Genomic DNA, 15393 nt, shown 5'->3' on the forward strand with positions numbered 1-15393 from the left:
GAAGGCTGGTAAATTCTGGAATGCAGCCCAGTCTGCTCTTGGATTGCCTAATGGAAATGCAGGTCCCCAGCGTTGTCCACGCTTCCGTTCCCTCTCCCAGTTTCTTACATGCCTCTCCAGAACTACTTTAAAATGCAAAAAATGGCAGCAACTGCCTGCACAGGAAAGCAAGTACCTGCTTCGGGAGAGGGCAGACGAGCCCCACCTTTGCATCTTTTGAGGGCCCCAGAAGACTTCCACTAGCTTTGTGCACCTCAGGAGACATCAGCAACTTTTCTCACTGGGAGGCAGAAGCTCTCAAAACAAGGAAGGAATAAAACTCCCACCAACGGGCCAATTAAAACTATCAGTTTATTTTGGGCAAATTGTGCACACTGTTTTTTTTTTTATTTGCTCTATCCTAGATCAGTCCTGGGGAGGAATTTCTCCTTTGGATCAAAGATATCAAAGTTATGGCACAAAACACAAGGAAAAACAGGGAAGTATCCCTTACAGATAAAATACACAGGAAAAGCTTCAGCAACCCAGACTCCATGCACCCCCAGCTCTGCTTCAGCACAGCTCGTAAAGATTCAGGCTGTACAAACCAGCACTGCTCACTCACTGTGGCACAATTCCTTCAGTTACATGATCCAAAAAGAAGCTGAATCCCTCTCTGCACCTTAAACACACGACCTCAAAACAATGATGCCCAGCTGACAATTAAAATAATTCCGAACAATGCCATCTGTACAGAACTGCTGCACTTTATTGACACAAAAACGTACCCAGCAGAACATTTCCCTGCACACACAAGGCCAAAGAGCATTGATGAGCAGCCAGATCTAGGACACAGAAGGAGATGGGAAGCTAATGACAAGTGGAGCTTGTTCTGCAGCACAGGTAGAGCATGGAATCACTTTTCGACTCCTCTGGCCAACTTCTACTGGGAGATTTACATACAAGTCCTCAGTCAAGTCTTTAAAGAATTATCCAGAGTCTCCTGGGTAAAAACAATCTGTGTTAACAAAGAGGAGAGTCCAGAGCTGCTCAGTGATTCTTTTTGGTTGAGCCAAAACCAGAGAAACCCATCACAGCTGCCATTTCATCATCCTCTTCAAATGTCAAATCTTCCTCTGCCCTCCTTTTCTTCTCTCTCTGCTTCTCCTTCTTGTAGGCTTTCGCCTTTTCCTCCTGCAGCAAGGAAAAGAACAGCAAAATAACTTGAATCTCCTAAGCCGAGTAAGCTTTTGAGACGCTGGGCACTGCAGTTCACCCACGTTCTACCAACAGTACCCACGCTGTAACTGAAGAAAGAAAACAGTCAGCAAAAATCCTGGTCTGCAGCCTTCCAGGAGGTTTCCTGCTGCCTACAGACCACTCACTTCCCACCCCAAGAAGCAAGTCACACACAGAGGACGTAGCCAAAGAGAAGTGTCGTGAAATCATCAGCTCTCGCTTCCAAACATGTCAGAGGCTTCACCTGGAACCCACGCTGAGGCAAGAAGGGACTGTTTGTAAAGCAGGAGACATTTCCACCGCACGATGCCCTGTTCCAACGGCTGTAACGCTGCCTGTCACTGCCTGTTGGCTTTCAGTGCGGCAGAGTGACAGCTGCTCTTTGGAACAGAAGTTGAGCTCTAAGTGGCTTTGGGGGTTTTGGCATCAAAGAGTTTGCACTGCGCTAATCAAAGCGTTTTGCTCGGTAAGGATCACAAGCCCTGGAACAGCGCCAGGCTTGTACTGGGCGACACACAAGTATGGCTTCACCTCCCAACTTAGCAAGTGAGCCTGCCATTCCCATCTCCATCTACTGCTCTGCAGCCAGTGAGAACAGCCAGGCCCTGGAGAAAGCTACACCAAAAGCTGCTGCTAATTTCTTTGTTGCCACGCATTGATTGACAGTAGCTTTTCAACCCACAGCATGCCCTGCGCTACCGGGGCATTTGTCTTCTGCCTCCCCCAGACAGATTAGCCTCAGCAGCACCGAGGCCTGCTTGAGAGCAGAGCACAGGGCTGCTCGAGTGCCAGGACTTGCACAGGATCCCAGCAGAGCACCCCTGCTGTGAAGCAAAGCTCAGAGCTTGGGCCGGGAGACTCAAACAGGCAGCAGTTTTTAATGCTTGTTTTTTACACGACTGCTGATGAAGGAGGAGCATGCACAAAAGCTCCTCAGCTGTCAGAACATTGTCAGAACTTGATAGTTATTTCAGGGAACTGGCACCTAAGCCCAGGTTTAAGAGGAATCCGGTACCTTTCACTGCCTCCACACACGCACAGACACACAGGGCACAGCACAGCACGCTGCTCACAAAACCCTTCCACGCCTGGGGAGGGCGCACAGGAGCAGCATGCTGCACACAGGAGGAATCCCAGCGATCCCCAGAACCCTGTCACACCTCAGGAAGGAATATACAGGCCTGCTTATCAGGGCACATGACATCAAACACAAGTAATGGGACACAAAACAGGTGCACTGCCAGGGCTGTGCTTCACTCTCATCAGAAACTTTAAGTGTCAAAAATTATCCTTGCACACAAAGACAGGAAAGAAATTTCCATGGAGAGCAACAATTAAAAATAATAATAATTTAAAAATAATAATTAAAAAAAAAGCAAACAAAACCCACTCAGAGCAGCAGATGAGAAGCCCACACTAGCTAGTACAAGATTAGGAACCAGGGCTGCTCTCCTCAGGAAACACGTTCCTTGGGGGGGTTCCACTTTGTCAGCTGCTGCCCCTACTCACCTCCTCACGGAGTTCCTTCATCCTCTCCTCAAAGTCATAGTCTTTCTGTTTCTCCTCCATCTTCTTCTTGTTCACCTCAAAGCGCTTCTTCACCTGGTCCAGCGTGGAGCGCTCCACCCGCATGGACATGCCCAGATTTCTCTGGTCTGGAGGAACAGAGCCAGCCGCGTTCAGCAACATTATTAAGCCTTTAAAGGTCTGCACATAGCCCCTTTCCCTGATCCCTGTTTAAGTATGTGAGCACGGCATCCCATCACCACTCAAAGCACAGCCTCCCACACTCCTGAGCAGCAGAGCCCAGCACTGCACTGTGCAACTGCCCAGCCTTCAGGGGATCCTCTCCACACCATCTCTACCTAGGGACATGCCAGGGAATTCACACCCAGCCTGGGGAGTCTGACTGAGCCATGCCTCCTCCCCGACAGGCATACACTTTCTGCCCTCATTTAGTCCCACGCTGTTGCATGGATTGGGACTTCCTATGTCAGAGGGGATTAGGGAGGATTTAGGGAGATTTTAGGGGATATGATAACCTAAACCAGTCACTGACTACAGTGATCCTTTTATTATTTGTAACAAGGAAGAAGATGCAAGCTTTTCTTTTAAGGTATGAGGGTGTTCCCCAGCATGCTGGTGTTCTGACACTTCAGGGAATTTAAGCTTGGGATGGGGAAACAAGGACTGGAGTGTTGAAAAAGGAGTCAGAATAAAACTGCCAAGCTGTTTTTTCTCAGCTATTGGACAAACCAAACAAACAGCTTTCAGTGAGAGATCCTGATTACACAGCACATTTCTAACTAAAGCAAAGACACAAAACATTAAGACAGGCCTCTGATCCAGTGGCTGTCTAGAGCAGATTCCCAGGTTTCCACTCATAAGCGAGCCCAGTGTGAAAGGGCCACCCCCAGCCATGTCTCCAACCCACGCTGCCTGGTCGATCCCAACAGCCTGCTGACTCTGGTAACTGGGCACACTTTTGTCCCGGGGCTGCAGCAGCACCAGGGAGCTCAAACTATGCACTGGTACTGAGCAAGAATGCTGCCAGAACGAGCAGGTTTCAGCCAGATTTGTGGGCTGGATCAAGAGCTCCCAAACTGTAAATTGTATTGTACCAAAGAGAGCTATGTCCCCTTCCAGCCCCAGCTCAACCCTTCATCTCAGGACCACGCACAAAGACATAGCAGTTATTTTTGATTCCAGATTCTCTCATACAGACTTACTGCTGACCTCCTCACATGGCAGACAAAGCACTTCATTGTCATCCTCCCATTCACATAAAAGTACAGGGCTTTAATGCAAGGGATTTTCATCCCCAAGCTATAGAAAACTTGCCTCGACTACATTGCACTACTGTCCTCTTACTCAAGGTAAATGTACTAAAGAAACAGGCTGATCAACAGGGACCTCTTCTCCTGCCTTTATCTTAGGATAACTTAACTGCATGATTGCAGCAATGGAGAGAAGGACCAGAAATCTGTGGGCTTTTGTCCTGGTTTTAGTTAGGACAAAGTTAATTTTCCTCCTAGTAGCTGGTAGGGTGCTGTGTTTTAGATTAGAATGAGAAGAGTGCTGATAACACGCTGATGTTTTAATTGTTGCAGAGCAGTGCTTACACCAAGCCAAGGACTTTTCAGCTTCTCACTCTGTCCTGCCAGTGGGCAGGCTGGGGGTGCAGCAGGATCTGGGAGGGGACAGACCCAGGACAGCTGACCCAAACTGGCCAAAGGGGTATTCCATCCCATCTGGGGTCATGCTGAACAATATATAGGGGTGGCTGCTCGGGGTTAGGCTGGGCATTGGTCAGCGGGTGGTGAGCAATTGCATTGTGCATCACTTGTTTTGTACACATTATTAGTAGTAGTCCTGTTATCATTATTGTTATTATTTTCCTGTCTTAATGAACTGTCTTTATCTCAACTCACAGGCTTCACTCTTCCTGTCTCTCTCCCCCATCCCAGAGAGGGAGGGGGAAGGGTGAGCGAATGGCTGGGTGGTATTTAGCTGCCAGCCAGGTTAAACCATGACAGCTTTATACTTTGCACTCTGGAGATCACACTACGTGTGATCACACCTGAACAGCTGTGCAGGACACGGCAACTCTGGGGTCATCCTGTCCCACCCCTGTCCCTGCTGTACTTCAGCAGCCCACAGCCTCCATTCTTGTAACCTCTTGATTCAAAGCCTTGGAGCTCAGAGACAAGCTACTTCTGAGCTTCACACTCAGGCTCTACAAAGAGAAATTTATGATCCAAAAATAGGCAGTCCCACACACCTTCTACTTTTCTAAGAACTTGTTTGAAGTTTCAGTGCTGTTAAAAAAACTCTCTTGAGATTTTCAGAGGAGACATCAGGATTTGCTGACCCTGAGCTTCTTGCAGTGCAGACTCGCAGAGTAGGGAAAACACTTCCACCTTACTGGACACTTACTATTTCTTCCAGCCTTATTTCACCCAAACAGTCCATCAACCTGGAGAGATTGCCATGAGATAAAGGCAACATCTCCATAGCTCTCTATGAGTAAACTCTGCCTATACCCTGATCTCATTTTGATCCATGTATGAATGTTCAGAACTCTAAAACTGGTGATGTGTGAAGGGAAGAGCCCAGAGAGTTGCGCCAGCCCTCCAACAATGCAGAAAAATTGTCCTTACGTTTTTTGCCATTGATGTGATCCAAGAAGTTAATGGAGTCCTTCACCACACAGTCACATACATTACAGTAATACCTGGCAGAAGAGAAAGAGAAAACATGAACTCCAAAACACAAGACAAACCTCATCTCACAGAACAACTATTTGAGATGATCTAAAATTCAAGATCTCCATGTAATTTGGACCTATTAGTTGTAACTCAGGCTGCTGCTCTAGCCTAAAATCAAACTAGTCTGATACCACAAGTCCTCACTGGAGGTACTGAAACAAGCACAGCCCCAGCATTACAAAAAGTCACACCCACTGGGTTACCTGGGCTCAGAGCCCCTCAGTGATCAGGCCTTTGTTTGGGACATAGCTCCACTAGCCAGGGCAAGAGGGAAGTTACCTCTATTACTGAAAGCCTTGGTGAAAAGACACGTGCAAGGCCATATACCAGATTTACAGAGCCACATGAGTTAACATTTTGAGTTATCAACCCTGATGCTTATGCCCCTCTGATAGAGGACAGAAACCAAGACATGAGCTGATCTGCAATCAGTCATGGCATCATCCCCTTCCAGTCGCAAAGGACAGGGGGACGGTTGGACTCTGACACCCCAGTGCTGCCCTCCTCCATGGCAAGACTGGCCACCAGCCCAGGTTTCCACCTCAGCTCCTGACTGCAGCCCGCTAAAGGCTCTCACCTGGCTGCACGGTGAGCCTTCCCACACCTACTACCTCACAGAACCAGCCCCCTGCTTTATAGAGCAGTGCTTTCCACCCACCTTAACAGCTAATGCAGAAGCCCAGCCATGGCCTGCATTTCCATCCCTGGATGCTGCACCTCCCTGGCACTGCTGGCTATTAGGCTATGATCCTGAGACACTTAGGATGGCTTTGGATGTGCTACGAATCCTTCTAGCCTTTGGCCGAACATGATCTACACAAACAGTGGCCAGATGCCATTCCTAAGGAGAGGTCTCTGGATGTTCCTCCCACTCCCAGTGCACAGGCATCACATCAACTGCAGGTAGTGCCTCACTGCAAGCAGGCCTCCTGGCTAACAAAACCCAAGCGGGCAGCAGAGATCTGCCTCAACTACTCCTACAGCAGGGCAAAGCAACACTGGTATCAAGCAAGAGCATCAGAAGGGGCTCAGCCTGCTGCTTCTCTTCGATATGTTATCCCAGAAGACACAGTTTCGGTGTAACACAGTGCAGCACAGCTCAAACACTAGTGGTGGGGATTTTTCCCCCACTCTTTCAGGGCTCACTGCTTTATCACTACCCCCTCTTACCAACACAACTCAGACTCCAACAGAAAGACCATAACCTACCCTCCCATCTCTGACTGAGGGGTAGTTTTGGTGATGACGATGGTTTTCCCCAGCTTTGATTCCAGGTCCACTTTGTAGTCTCGGTGCCGCAGAAGTTCCCTTTTGACGGGCTGAGCTGGTTTGCCTAAAACATACACAAAAATCCTAAGTGCTTGCCAGAAAAGGTCAAGCTTTACCTGCTGGATTTTACATTGCCTTTAATGAAGAGGAGCCTATTGGGAACGTGTAAACTATGTGATTCATGCAGAAATTGCACTGAGGAAGATGGGGAGGGGGGGAGATTTAGGTTTTTTTTTGTTGTTCATTTTGTTTTTAAAGTCAGTAAAAGATACCATTTCCTCCTCATTACGTAAGCAAAAATTAAGACTATTAGATGCACGTAAATCTGACTTGGGTCATGTTCTCAGATCTTCCCGTTTCCAGTGGCTGATTATTCCTCCCCCTCTTTAAAGAATAGGCCAGAGACAAAGATTCTCAGTAACTACATCTATAAAAAAAAAAACACGTGTCCAGTGGCTAGCACAGGTAAAAGGATAAGAGCAAGCTTGAACTGACGCTATTTCCCTTTGGGATTTCATTTCTAGCTGCTCTATCACCCAAAGCTCAGAGGATTCGGGCGATTCACAGCCAAATGAACAAAGCTTGCCTGCAATCAGTGTGCTACCCACCATCTTTCTTCTCTCTCTCCTCCGTGAGCCGCTTCTCTGCAAGTTTCTCGTATTCATCTTTGTCCCACTTCCGACGGAAGTCCAAGTTCTTAGTCTGGGAAGGGAACAAAGTGCATTAACATCTGTTATACAGTTTGACTGACTCTGAGAGGAGAATGGGGAAAGAAATGGAAGCATTTGGCCTGTGAGGCCACAGCAGTAAATCAGGGGCACTACATTATATTCTCGGGTCATTTGTTTTCATATCCAGCAACTAGGGATGGAGCGTAAGAGAATAATACTCAGCACACCTACATCTACTTCTAGAAGGATTTCAAAGTGCTGACCAAAGTATTGAGTTTATCTTAATAGTTCCTGAGATGATCACCCATCCCTTCCCTCCAAAAAACAGGCAAACGGCATTTAAACTGATGAATCCAAGACCATACAAGTGCCACCTGATGAACACAGAATAGTCATTAGCAAATTACACGTGATTCTTCCAAGGCTGATTAAATTTCATTTGCAAATAGCAGATGAGGAATCCATGAAATACAACACGAGCTATAAAGGGTTTAATTAAGATGCAGGAACACAGAAGGATGTGTATACCTGCTCTCAAAGATATCAGCAGTATGTCAACAGGTTATAGGAATCAAGGCACTGAGTTTGATATTAAATCACAGGATCCAGTATGAGTTTTTCACATAAGATACTAATACAAACATACAAGAAAAAAACTCTGAAAACTCCAAATGTCAAGCCAGGATGGGGAGATACCAGGAAAACATCTGTATGAAACACACTAAGCTGTCCTGCTCTTGTACCTCCCTATCTCAGCCAAGCAGGGAAAGAAAGAAGCATCTCTGAGGTAGCCTGGCCCTTAACCAGCCCCCCAGAGCACGCTGAGCTGTCAATGGCAGGACAAACTGTGTGTAAAAAAAGAAGAATTCAGGTAAAGTTGGCAACAAATAAAGACAAAGACTGGGGTAAGTCCCCTCTGGAAAGAACTGTCACCAGTGCTGAGGGCAGAGGTGACACGACAAGAATCCTTTCTTTTCCCAACTATTCACACAACAGCTTGAGGCAGCCCCTTCCCTGTGTCAGGCTGGAATGCAACAAGGGCCACAAGCCCCCACACCTGTCTCACAGATCAGATGCTTCTTTACTTTCTTATGAAGAAAGCTCTCAAATGGCAAGAAAGATGCATTTCACTCAGAATAGCACTCAGAGGCTCCCAGCTTCATATTAAAAAAGGATGGATGTATTTTAAAACACCTCTGGGAAGAAAGGACCCACACCCACCCACCGCCTTCTCTGCTCAGCCAAATCAAGAATCCAATCACAATCCAAATAAAATAAATCCCATTTGAAGCTTCAGCAGCAGCACAGTCATTTAACGTTTTCTCCTCTGGCGATCCTTCAAATAGAGTGAACAACTACTGATAAGAATGAAAATGCCTTAGGGAAGCGTAGAAAAATTCTCATTTATTCCCAGAGCTTCTTAAGCACTTTAAGCATGTCATAACAGGTTTTATTAACCACCCTGAGCAAAAGAAAAGAAAATATCACAGAGTGTAAATTAATGTTTTAGGGTATTTTCCAGAATCAAGATCCTCCCGCATTCCAGCGCATTATCACAAATCATAGCTGGTCGGAGCCCTGAGAGAAAGCAACTTGCTTGCTGCTTCACTCTCCTGTTACAGCATGAGGGAAACTGCTGCTTTCTGCCCAGTGCCTGCACAATGAAACAAACCAAACTCTGAGCTGGGCACCTGCAACAAGGCCTTGGCTAGATAATACCCAAAAGAACCTGTCTTGGTTGGTCTGGTGGAGGTGAGGGTGGCTGCGAGCCCCTGAATCTTTTGTGCTCGGGTTGACAGACAGTATTTCGCATGAAGTTACAACAGTTAAAAAATGGAAGTGCCCTCCTGCTCTGTTTGGACACGGAGACTGCCTGGTCAGCCCAGTATCAGCGCTGAGGCCTGTACGAGGAAGCAAGAGCTCTAAGTAATGTGAACACAAACAGGAGTTGGACTGGATGATCCTTACGGGTCCCTTCTGACTCGGGACGTTTTGTGACTCTGTGAAACCCCCAGCAGCTGAAAACAAAGCGCAGGCTCCACCTCATTCCCTGGGCGCCGTCCTGCTCCTTGTGCTCTCCTCAGCAAGCGGCTTCAAACGAAGGGAAGATTTGCCGAGAAAGCCCGAAAACACAGCCGTGTGGTGCTGACAGCTGCTAGATAGTACTTGAGGGGCTCAAACCAGCCTGGCTCTCCAGCCAGGTTACGGAAACGAGACTCACCTTGTGCTCCCAACACCAAACCCTGCGGGGTCTGGGTGGGAAGGGAAGGGAAGGGAAGGGAAGGGAAGGGAAGGGAAGGGAAGGGAAGGGAAGGGAAGGGAAGGGAAGGGAAGGGAAGGGAAGGGAAGGGAAGGGAAGGGAAACCCCAGGCCCCACGGGCCGCTCTCCCCCCAGAGGCCACCCAGGACACTCCTACAAAGCAGGGATCTCTCCCCGGCCCTACACAGGGCCGCTCCCCCCCCCTTTACCCCTGCAGGCGCGGAGCCCCCTCAGGACCGTCCCACACCCCCCTCTCCCCTTCCCTCACCCCCGAGGACCCCAGCCCCGTCCCCGCCGCGCCTACCCCGCTGCCCGACGCCATCTCGAGGCTCCAGGCCCTGTGGCGCCGCCCGCGCCGTAAAGCGCCGCGGCTCCTCCCGCTGCCCCCTTCCCCTCCTCCTCACAGCGCCTCCGCCTCCCTCAGCGCCGCCGGAGCCCCGCGGCCGCCATGTTGCGGCCCCCCCCCGCTCCTCCTCCTCCTCCTCGCCCGGTGCTCCGCGCCCCGCCGCTTCCTCTCCGCCTCCCGGCAGGGGCAAGGGCAAGGGCAAGGGCGGGCGGTGGGCTCGGTGCTGAAGACGCCCAAGGTAACGGCTGGGGGGAGCAGGGGGGCGGCGGGGCCGAGCTGTGATGTCCCGGGATGATGATGAGGTCCCGGGGCTCAGCTCTCCGTCCCCCCCGCGGCAGGGCACCCGCGACCACCCCCCCGTGCAAGCGGCGCTCCGGGAGCGGCTCCTCGGCTCCGTGGTGGCTTGCTTCAAGCGGCACGGGGCGGCCGCCATCGACACCCCCGTGCTGGAGCTGAGGGTGAGGGGCCCCGAAGGGCTCGGGGCTGCCGTGGGGACCGGGGAGGGCTTGAGGGGGTGCCCCGGGGGGCAGCGGGGGCAGCTCCGCTTTGGGGCAGCCCCGGCTCCGCTTTTGGGGCTGCAGGGTCACCGCTGTGGGGTTGGGGTGCTCCTCCGTCCCCTGCCCTCCGTCCCCTGCCCTCCTGCTTTAGGGGAAGCTCAGCCTGGTCCCTGCCCGTCTTTACTTTCCTTCGCCTCCTCTGACAGTCACTTTTTTTTTTTTCGCTTCTCCCTAGGAAACGCTGATGGGGAAGTACGGGGACAACGCGAAGCTCATCTATGAGCTACAGGATCAGGGTGGAGAGATGCTGGCCCTGCGCTACGACTTGACTGTATCCTCCTGTAGCCTCCGCCTTTGGTGGCGGGGACAGTGACAAACTGAGGGCACTGCCACCCAGCCTACTTTAAAGGTGTTAGGCAGATCGTCCTTGTCCTCACCTGTCTGCAAATCCCAGCTTTTTCCCATCAAAATGAACTAAACCTCCTTCCCTCTAGCTGGTGGACGTCCCATCTGGTCTTTTATCAGTATGGCCCCTGCCTCAAATCACCTCCCAGTCAGTCCAGTATCTCCAGCAAAGCTGCCCTTTCTTCCCTACTCTGTGGCCATGCATCAGGATGCTCCACGCTACTGCTTGTAGCTCTTGCTTGTTACAGTCCCCACCTCTGTGCCCTCTTGTCCTGGCTGTGCCACCTTCCCAGTGCTGTGGTACTTGTGAGAGAGCAGCAATGTTTGCTGCACATACAAAGCAAGCATCCATCCTGGGGCAGCTCCATCTCCACACCTCACCTAAAAGCTCTCTTCTTTATCATGTGCACTGTATGTTGAATTTTGTCTGTATTGCACCTTAAGAGAGCAAAATGACCTAGTAAAGACCTGTGTATGCAGGGTGCTGACATACTGTGATTAGGAAGGAGGGAATGGAGTTGTCCCTTTGCTAGAAGAGCACATTGTTCTTATGACAGTGGTACTTGATGTCAGCCAAGGCTGTTCAGAGATTTGTTGGGGATCTGGGAGCAAAGTTAGATGAAGACAAGGAGCTTTGAGGTTCAGCTTTCTGCATCTCAGAGGATCTCCCTATTCCTGTCCTTAACTCTCTGGTCCCAGGTGCCCTTCGCTCGCTACTTGGCAATGAACAAAATCACCAACATCAAGCGCTACCACGTCGCTAAGGTGTACAGGCGGGACAACCCGGCCACGACCAGGGGCCGCTACAGGGAGTTCTACCAGTGCGTGAGTGTTGTGGCCTGCTGAAAGGGGAGCGGGGACAGGGCTGCTTGGGAGGAGAGAGCTGGGAATTGGTGCGGACTGCTGGGCCATACCAACGGCCTGTGCTCAGCTGCAGGGTCGGGTGAGGTGCCTGGCTGAGCTGCGCCTGGAACAGAGGCCCTGCACAGCCAGCCTGCAGCTGGGGTAGTGCTGAAGCAGCGAGAATTCAGTGCTGAACATGGCAGCTGAGCCAGATTTCAGCCGCAGTCCAGTTACACCAGTGTCTGCCTCTACTTGTGCCTCAGGATTTTGACATCGCTGGCCAGTTTGACCCGATGCTTCCTGATGCTGAGTGCCTGAAGATAGTGCACGAGATCCTGAGTGACCTGCAGCTTGGGGACTTTCTCATTAAGGTGAGACCAGAGCCTGGTGGTTTTCACACGCTTGCCCCTTCTTTTCCTGTCTCCAGGGTGCCATGGGATTGAGACACCAGCCAAAAGGCACAAACAGTCTTCAACAGCTGCAGCTTTTAGCATCCCTTGGGCAAGGGCAAGGGGAAGCTGTGGTGGGACATCTTTCCTCAGCTAAGCGTGCTTCTCCGTTCCCCAGGTCAATGACAGACGAATTTTGAATGGTGTGTTGGCCGTTTGTGGCATCCCGGAGAGCAAGTTCATAACTACGTGCTCAACCATAGACAAGCTGGACAAGGTAAGCATTGTGCTCTCAGGGCAAATCACTTCCAGTCCCAGGGGCTGGATGGCTTTGGCTGGGCACTGTCATGGCTATTCTCATCACAATAATTAAGCCACTGGTGTTTGTAAAGGACTTGGAGAGCTCTTAGGCTGGTAGCAGTGGCCAAGAATAACACCTGGCAACTTCAGTGATCTTAGTTGATCCCTGAGAGATGGATGCAGTGATCTGTGAAATTGCTCACCAAAAAGCGTGTTATCTTCCCTCACATGTTCTGAATATACATGGGCTGATAGAGATGGTGGGTGACGAGAGTGTTGGGTGGTGATGGGTGTTCTTGTTTTGTAGGTGCCCTGGGAGGAAGTAAAGAATGAGATGGTCGGAGAGAAGGGGCTCTCCCCTGAGGCTGCGGATCGCATTGGGGAGTACGTCCAGCTTCACGGTGAGCATGGTGGGATGGAGCCTTTGTTCCTCCCTGCAGCCTGCTCCCTTGGGCTCCTGACGAGTGCAGCTGCTCTCTGCCAGGCCAGGCAGGGGCTGGTGTGCCTGGGGCAGGGACGGAGGGAGCGAAGCAGCACACGCAGTTGGCTGGGCCCATTGTTGCAGGTGCTGCTGTGCTGGCAGATGTGAGGCATGACTTGTTCCCGCAGGTGGCCTGGACCTGATCGAGCAGCTTCTCCAGGACCCAAAGCTGTCCCAGAACAAGCTGGCCAAGGAGGGTCTGGGGGACATGAAGCTGCTGTTTGAGTACCTGACCCTGTTTGGCATCACAGGGAAGGTGAGGAGGGGCGGAGGCAGGAGGGGTGCTGCTCTGGTGTCTGGGCAGCCCCGAGCGTGGCACTGAGGGAGCTTCCCTTGTGTCCCACAGATCTCATTTGACCTGAGCCTGGCGCGAGGACTGGACTACTACACAGGGGTGATCTTTGAGGCTGTCCTGCTGCAGCAGGAGAATGACCATGTGGAAGATCTGGTCGGCATTGGGAGTGTGGCCGGAGGCGGTCGTTACGATGGTCTGGTGGGGATGTTTGATCCCAAGGGACGGAAGGTGCCCTGTGTGGGGGTCAGCATAGGGATCGAGCGGATCTTCTCCATCCTAGAGCAGAGAGTGAAGGTAGGTGCTGCTGGCAGTGTGTCACATGGGGGAGGGCTCTAGGAAGCAGTCTGTTACTTACTACAGAGCTCTACAGTGTTCAAGAAGAAAGGATTTGAGGGGAGAGGGTGGCTCATCTCATGCCTGAATGTCCATGCAGAAGAAAGAGCCCTTTTCTCTCCTGTAGCCCATCAAGTTGCAGTCACGGGCAGCATTTTGTAGCAGAAACAACAGAAGTATCATAGATATCCCCTGACTTCTCATCCATTCCCTGAAGTTTGTTCCCAAGTCACTTTAATTGTCTCGTGCTTGTGAAGCTTTCTGTCCTGAAATTTTAAATTCAATAATATCTGTGGCACTCATTCTATAACAGGAAAGTCAGTTGGGAAATTTACCACCCTGCATTTATTTCTGAGCTTGTGATTCATAGTAAGTGAGGCTGAGGCAAAGTGTTTGCATCTGAAGAATCAAAAGATAGATTAGAAAGCAGTGCAGCTCTCATCTAGGATGGAGGAAAGCCAAGGTCCCACGGATACAGCAGGACACAGTTAGATAGTGTGTCAGAATGCAGGTGCACTGGAGGACTCTGCTCAGTAATATTCAATATGATCAGGCAATGATCAGGCTTTAAATATTCTTGTTTTGTAGAGCTAACAGCTGAGGACTTAGGTCAAGTGAGATGACCTAGGTGAGCTTCTGCTGTGAGCTTCAGATTGCCTCAGAGCCAGTGACTTCCATGAGTGTGTCTGTCCCTGCAGGCTTCTGGAGAGAAAGTTCGAACGACTGAGACACAAGTGCTGGTGGCTACACCTCAGAAACGCTTACTCAGTGCAAGACTGAAGCTAATCTCTGAGCTATGGGATGCAGGGATCAAGGTAAAGTAAGGATGCGGGCTTGGTGCTGTAAGTCGCCAGGGAGGGAGAGTCTCAGGGCGGAGCTGGAGCAGCTATACTAACTCCAATAGCTCTCTGTTCAAGACTGTGGCCTGCCTGAGATCTAGCCTGCAGAGAAGGAAGGCATCTGAGTGCGCTAAAGGCAGTTGTTTGCTCCAGGAGTAATGAGGCAGAGTTTTCCATGCAGTTTCACTGCCTGCAGTTTTGCTGCAAGATCCATCAGAGCAAGCTTTGCATCGATGATTCACTGCTGCTTCCTTCTAGGCAGAAATGCTGTACAAGAAGGATCCTACACTGCTGAAACAGCTGCAGTATTGTGAGAACATGGGGATCCCTCTTGCTGCCATTATAGGAGAGCAGGAACTGTCAGATGGAGTTGTCAAGCTGCGAGATGTTGCAACAAGAGTGGAGGTGAGGAGAATGCCTTTCTACACCAGGTTTCAAAAGTGCTTCCAGCAATTGCTGAAAGGCTCTGGGTTTTCGCTCAGTGACGGTGTTCTAATGGCGAGCTGTATCACGGGCCTGACAGATAACTGCTCCCCCCTGTTTGCTTTGCAGGTTGATATCCCAAGAGAAGGGCTTGCCGATGAGATCCGAAGACGGCTGGAGCCCTAGCACCCTTCTGGCCAGAGCTGCTTGCCCGACCTGCCGCACAGCTGGAAACCCCAGCGCCCGCTGATTCCTGCTGAGGTCCGGCCGCCCTCTGCCCACCTGGCGGCACTGCAGCGGGCTGTCTGCCTGGAGGGAGCACGGGGGTTCTGAAATGGTTCTGACATGGTTCAGAGATCACGGACACTGTGGTCCTGAGGCGTGCGGTGCCAGCGGGGGCCCTGCCATGTCCCCACAGCGGGGAGACCCAGGAGGAGGGGGGGACCAGAAGGCCTTAGGGACATGCCCCGGGCAACAGGCGAGCCACACGCGTTGTGGGGGCACTTCTGGGGCTGGGCCGAGCCCTTCTGTGGTGTATTTTTTTTTTTTATTAAAA

The 15393-nt window shown here is 50.9% G+C and overlaps 2 protein-coding genes across 2 annotated transcripts; one reads left to right on the top strand and one right to left on the bottom strand.

Annotated features, from left to right (window-relative positions):
• Positions 1–728: 728 nt before the first annotated feature.
• Positions 729–10059, bottom strand: ZMAT2 (zinc finger matrin-type 2). Its single transcript, XM_032197005.1, has 6 exons — positions 9991–10059; positions 7364–7457; positions 6696–6819; positions 5379–5452; positions 2728–2873; positions 729–1173 (listed from the first exon to the last, which is right to left on the bottom strand). Exons 1-6 carry the CDS (start codon positions 10006–10008, stop codon positions 1030–1032), a joined length of 600 nt encoding a protein of 199 aa, XP_032052896.1. The 5' UTR covers positions 10009–10059; the 3' UTR covers positions 729–1029.
• A 75-nt stretch (positions 10060–10134) lies between these two features.
• Positions 10135–15363, top strand: LOC116494961 (histidine--tRNA ligase, cytoplasmic-like). Its single transcript, XM_032197123.1, has 13 exons — positions 10135–10152; positions 10217–10270; positions 10371–10490; positions 10765–10860; positions 11634–11759; positions 12041–12148; positions 12345–12443; positions 12774–12867; positions 13076–13203; positions 13294–13536; positions 14274–14390; positions 14673–14819; positions 14967–15363. The coding sequence occupies exons 1-13, from the start codon at positions 10135–10137 to the stop codon at positions 15021–15023; spliced, it is 1407 nt and encodes a 468-aa protein (XP_032053014.1). The 3' UTR covers positions 15024–15363.
• Positions 15364–15393: the final 30 nt, after the last annotated feature.

Source organism: Aythya fuligula, chromosome 14 (genome assembly GCF_009819795.1).
Source record: "Aythya fuligula isolate bAytFul2 chromosome 14, bAytFul2.pri, whole genome shotgun sequence".
Taxonomy (NCBI): domain Eukaryota; kingdom Metazoa; phylum Chordata; class Aves; order Anseriformes; family Anatidae; genus Aythya; species Aythya fuligula.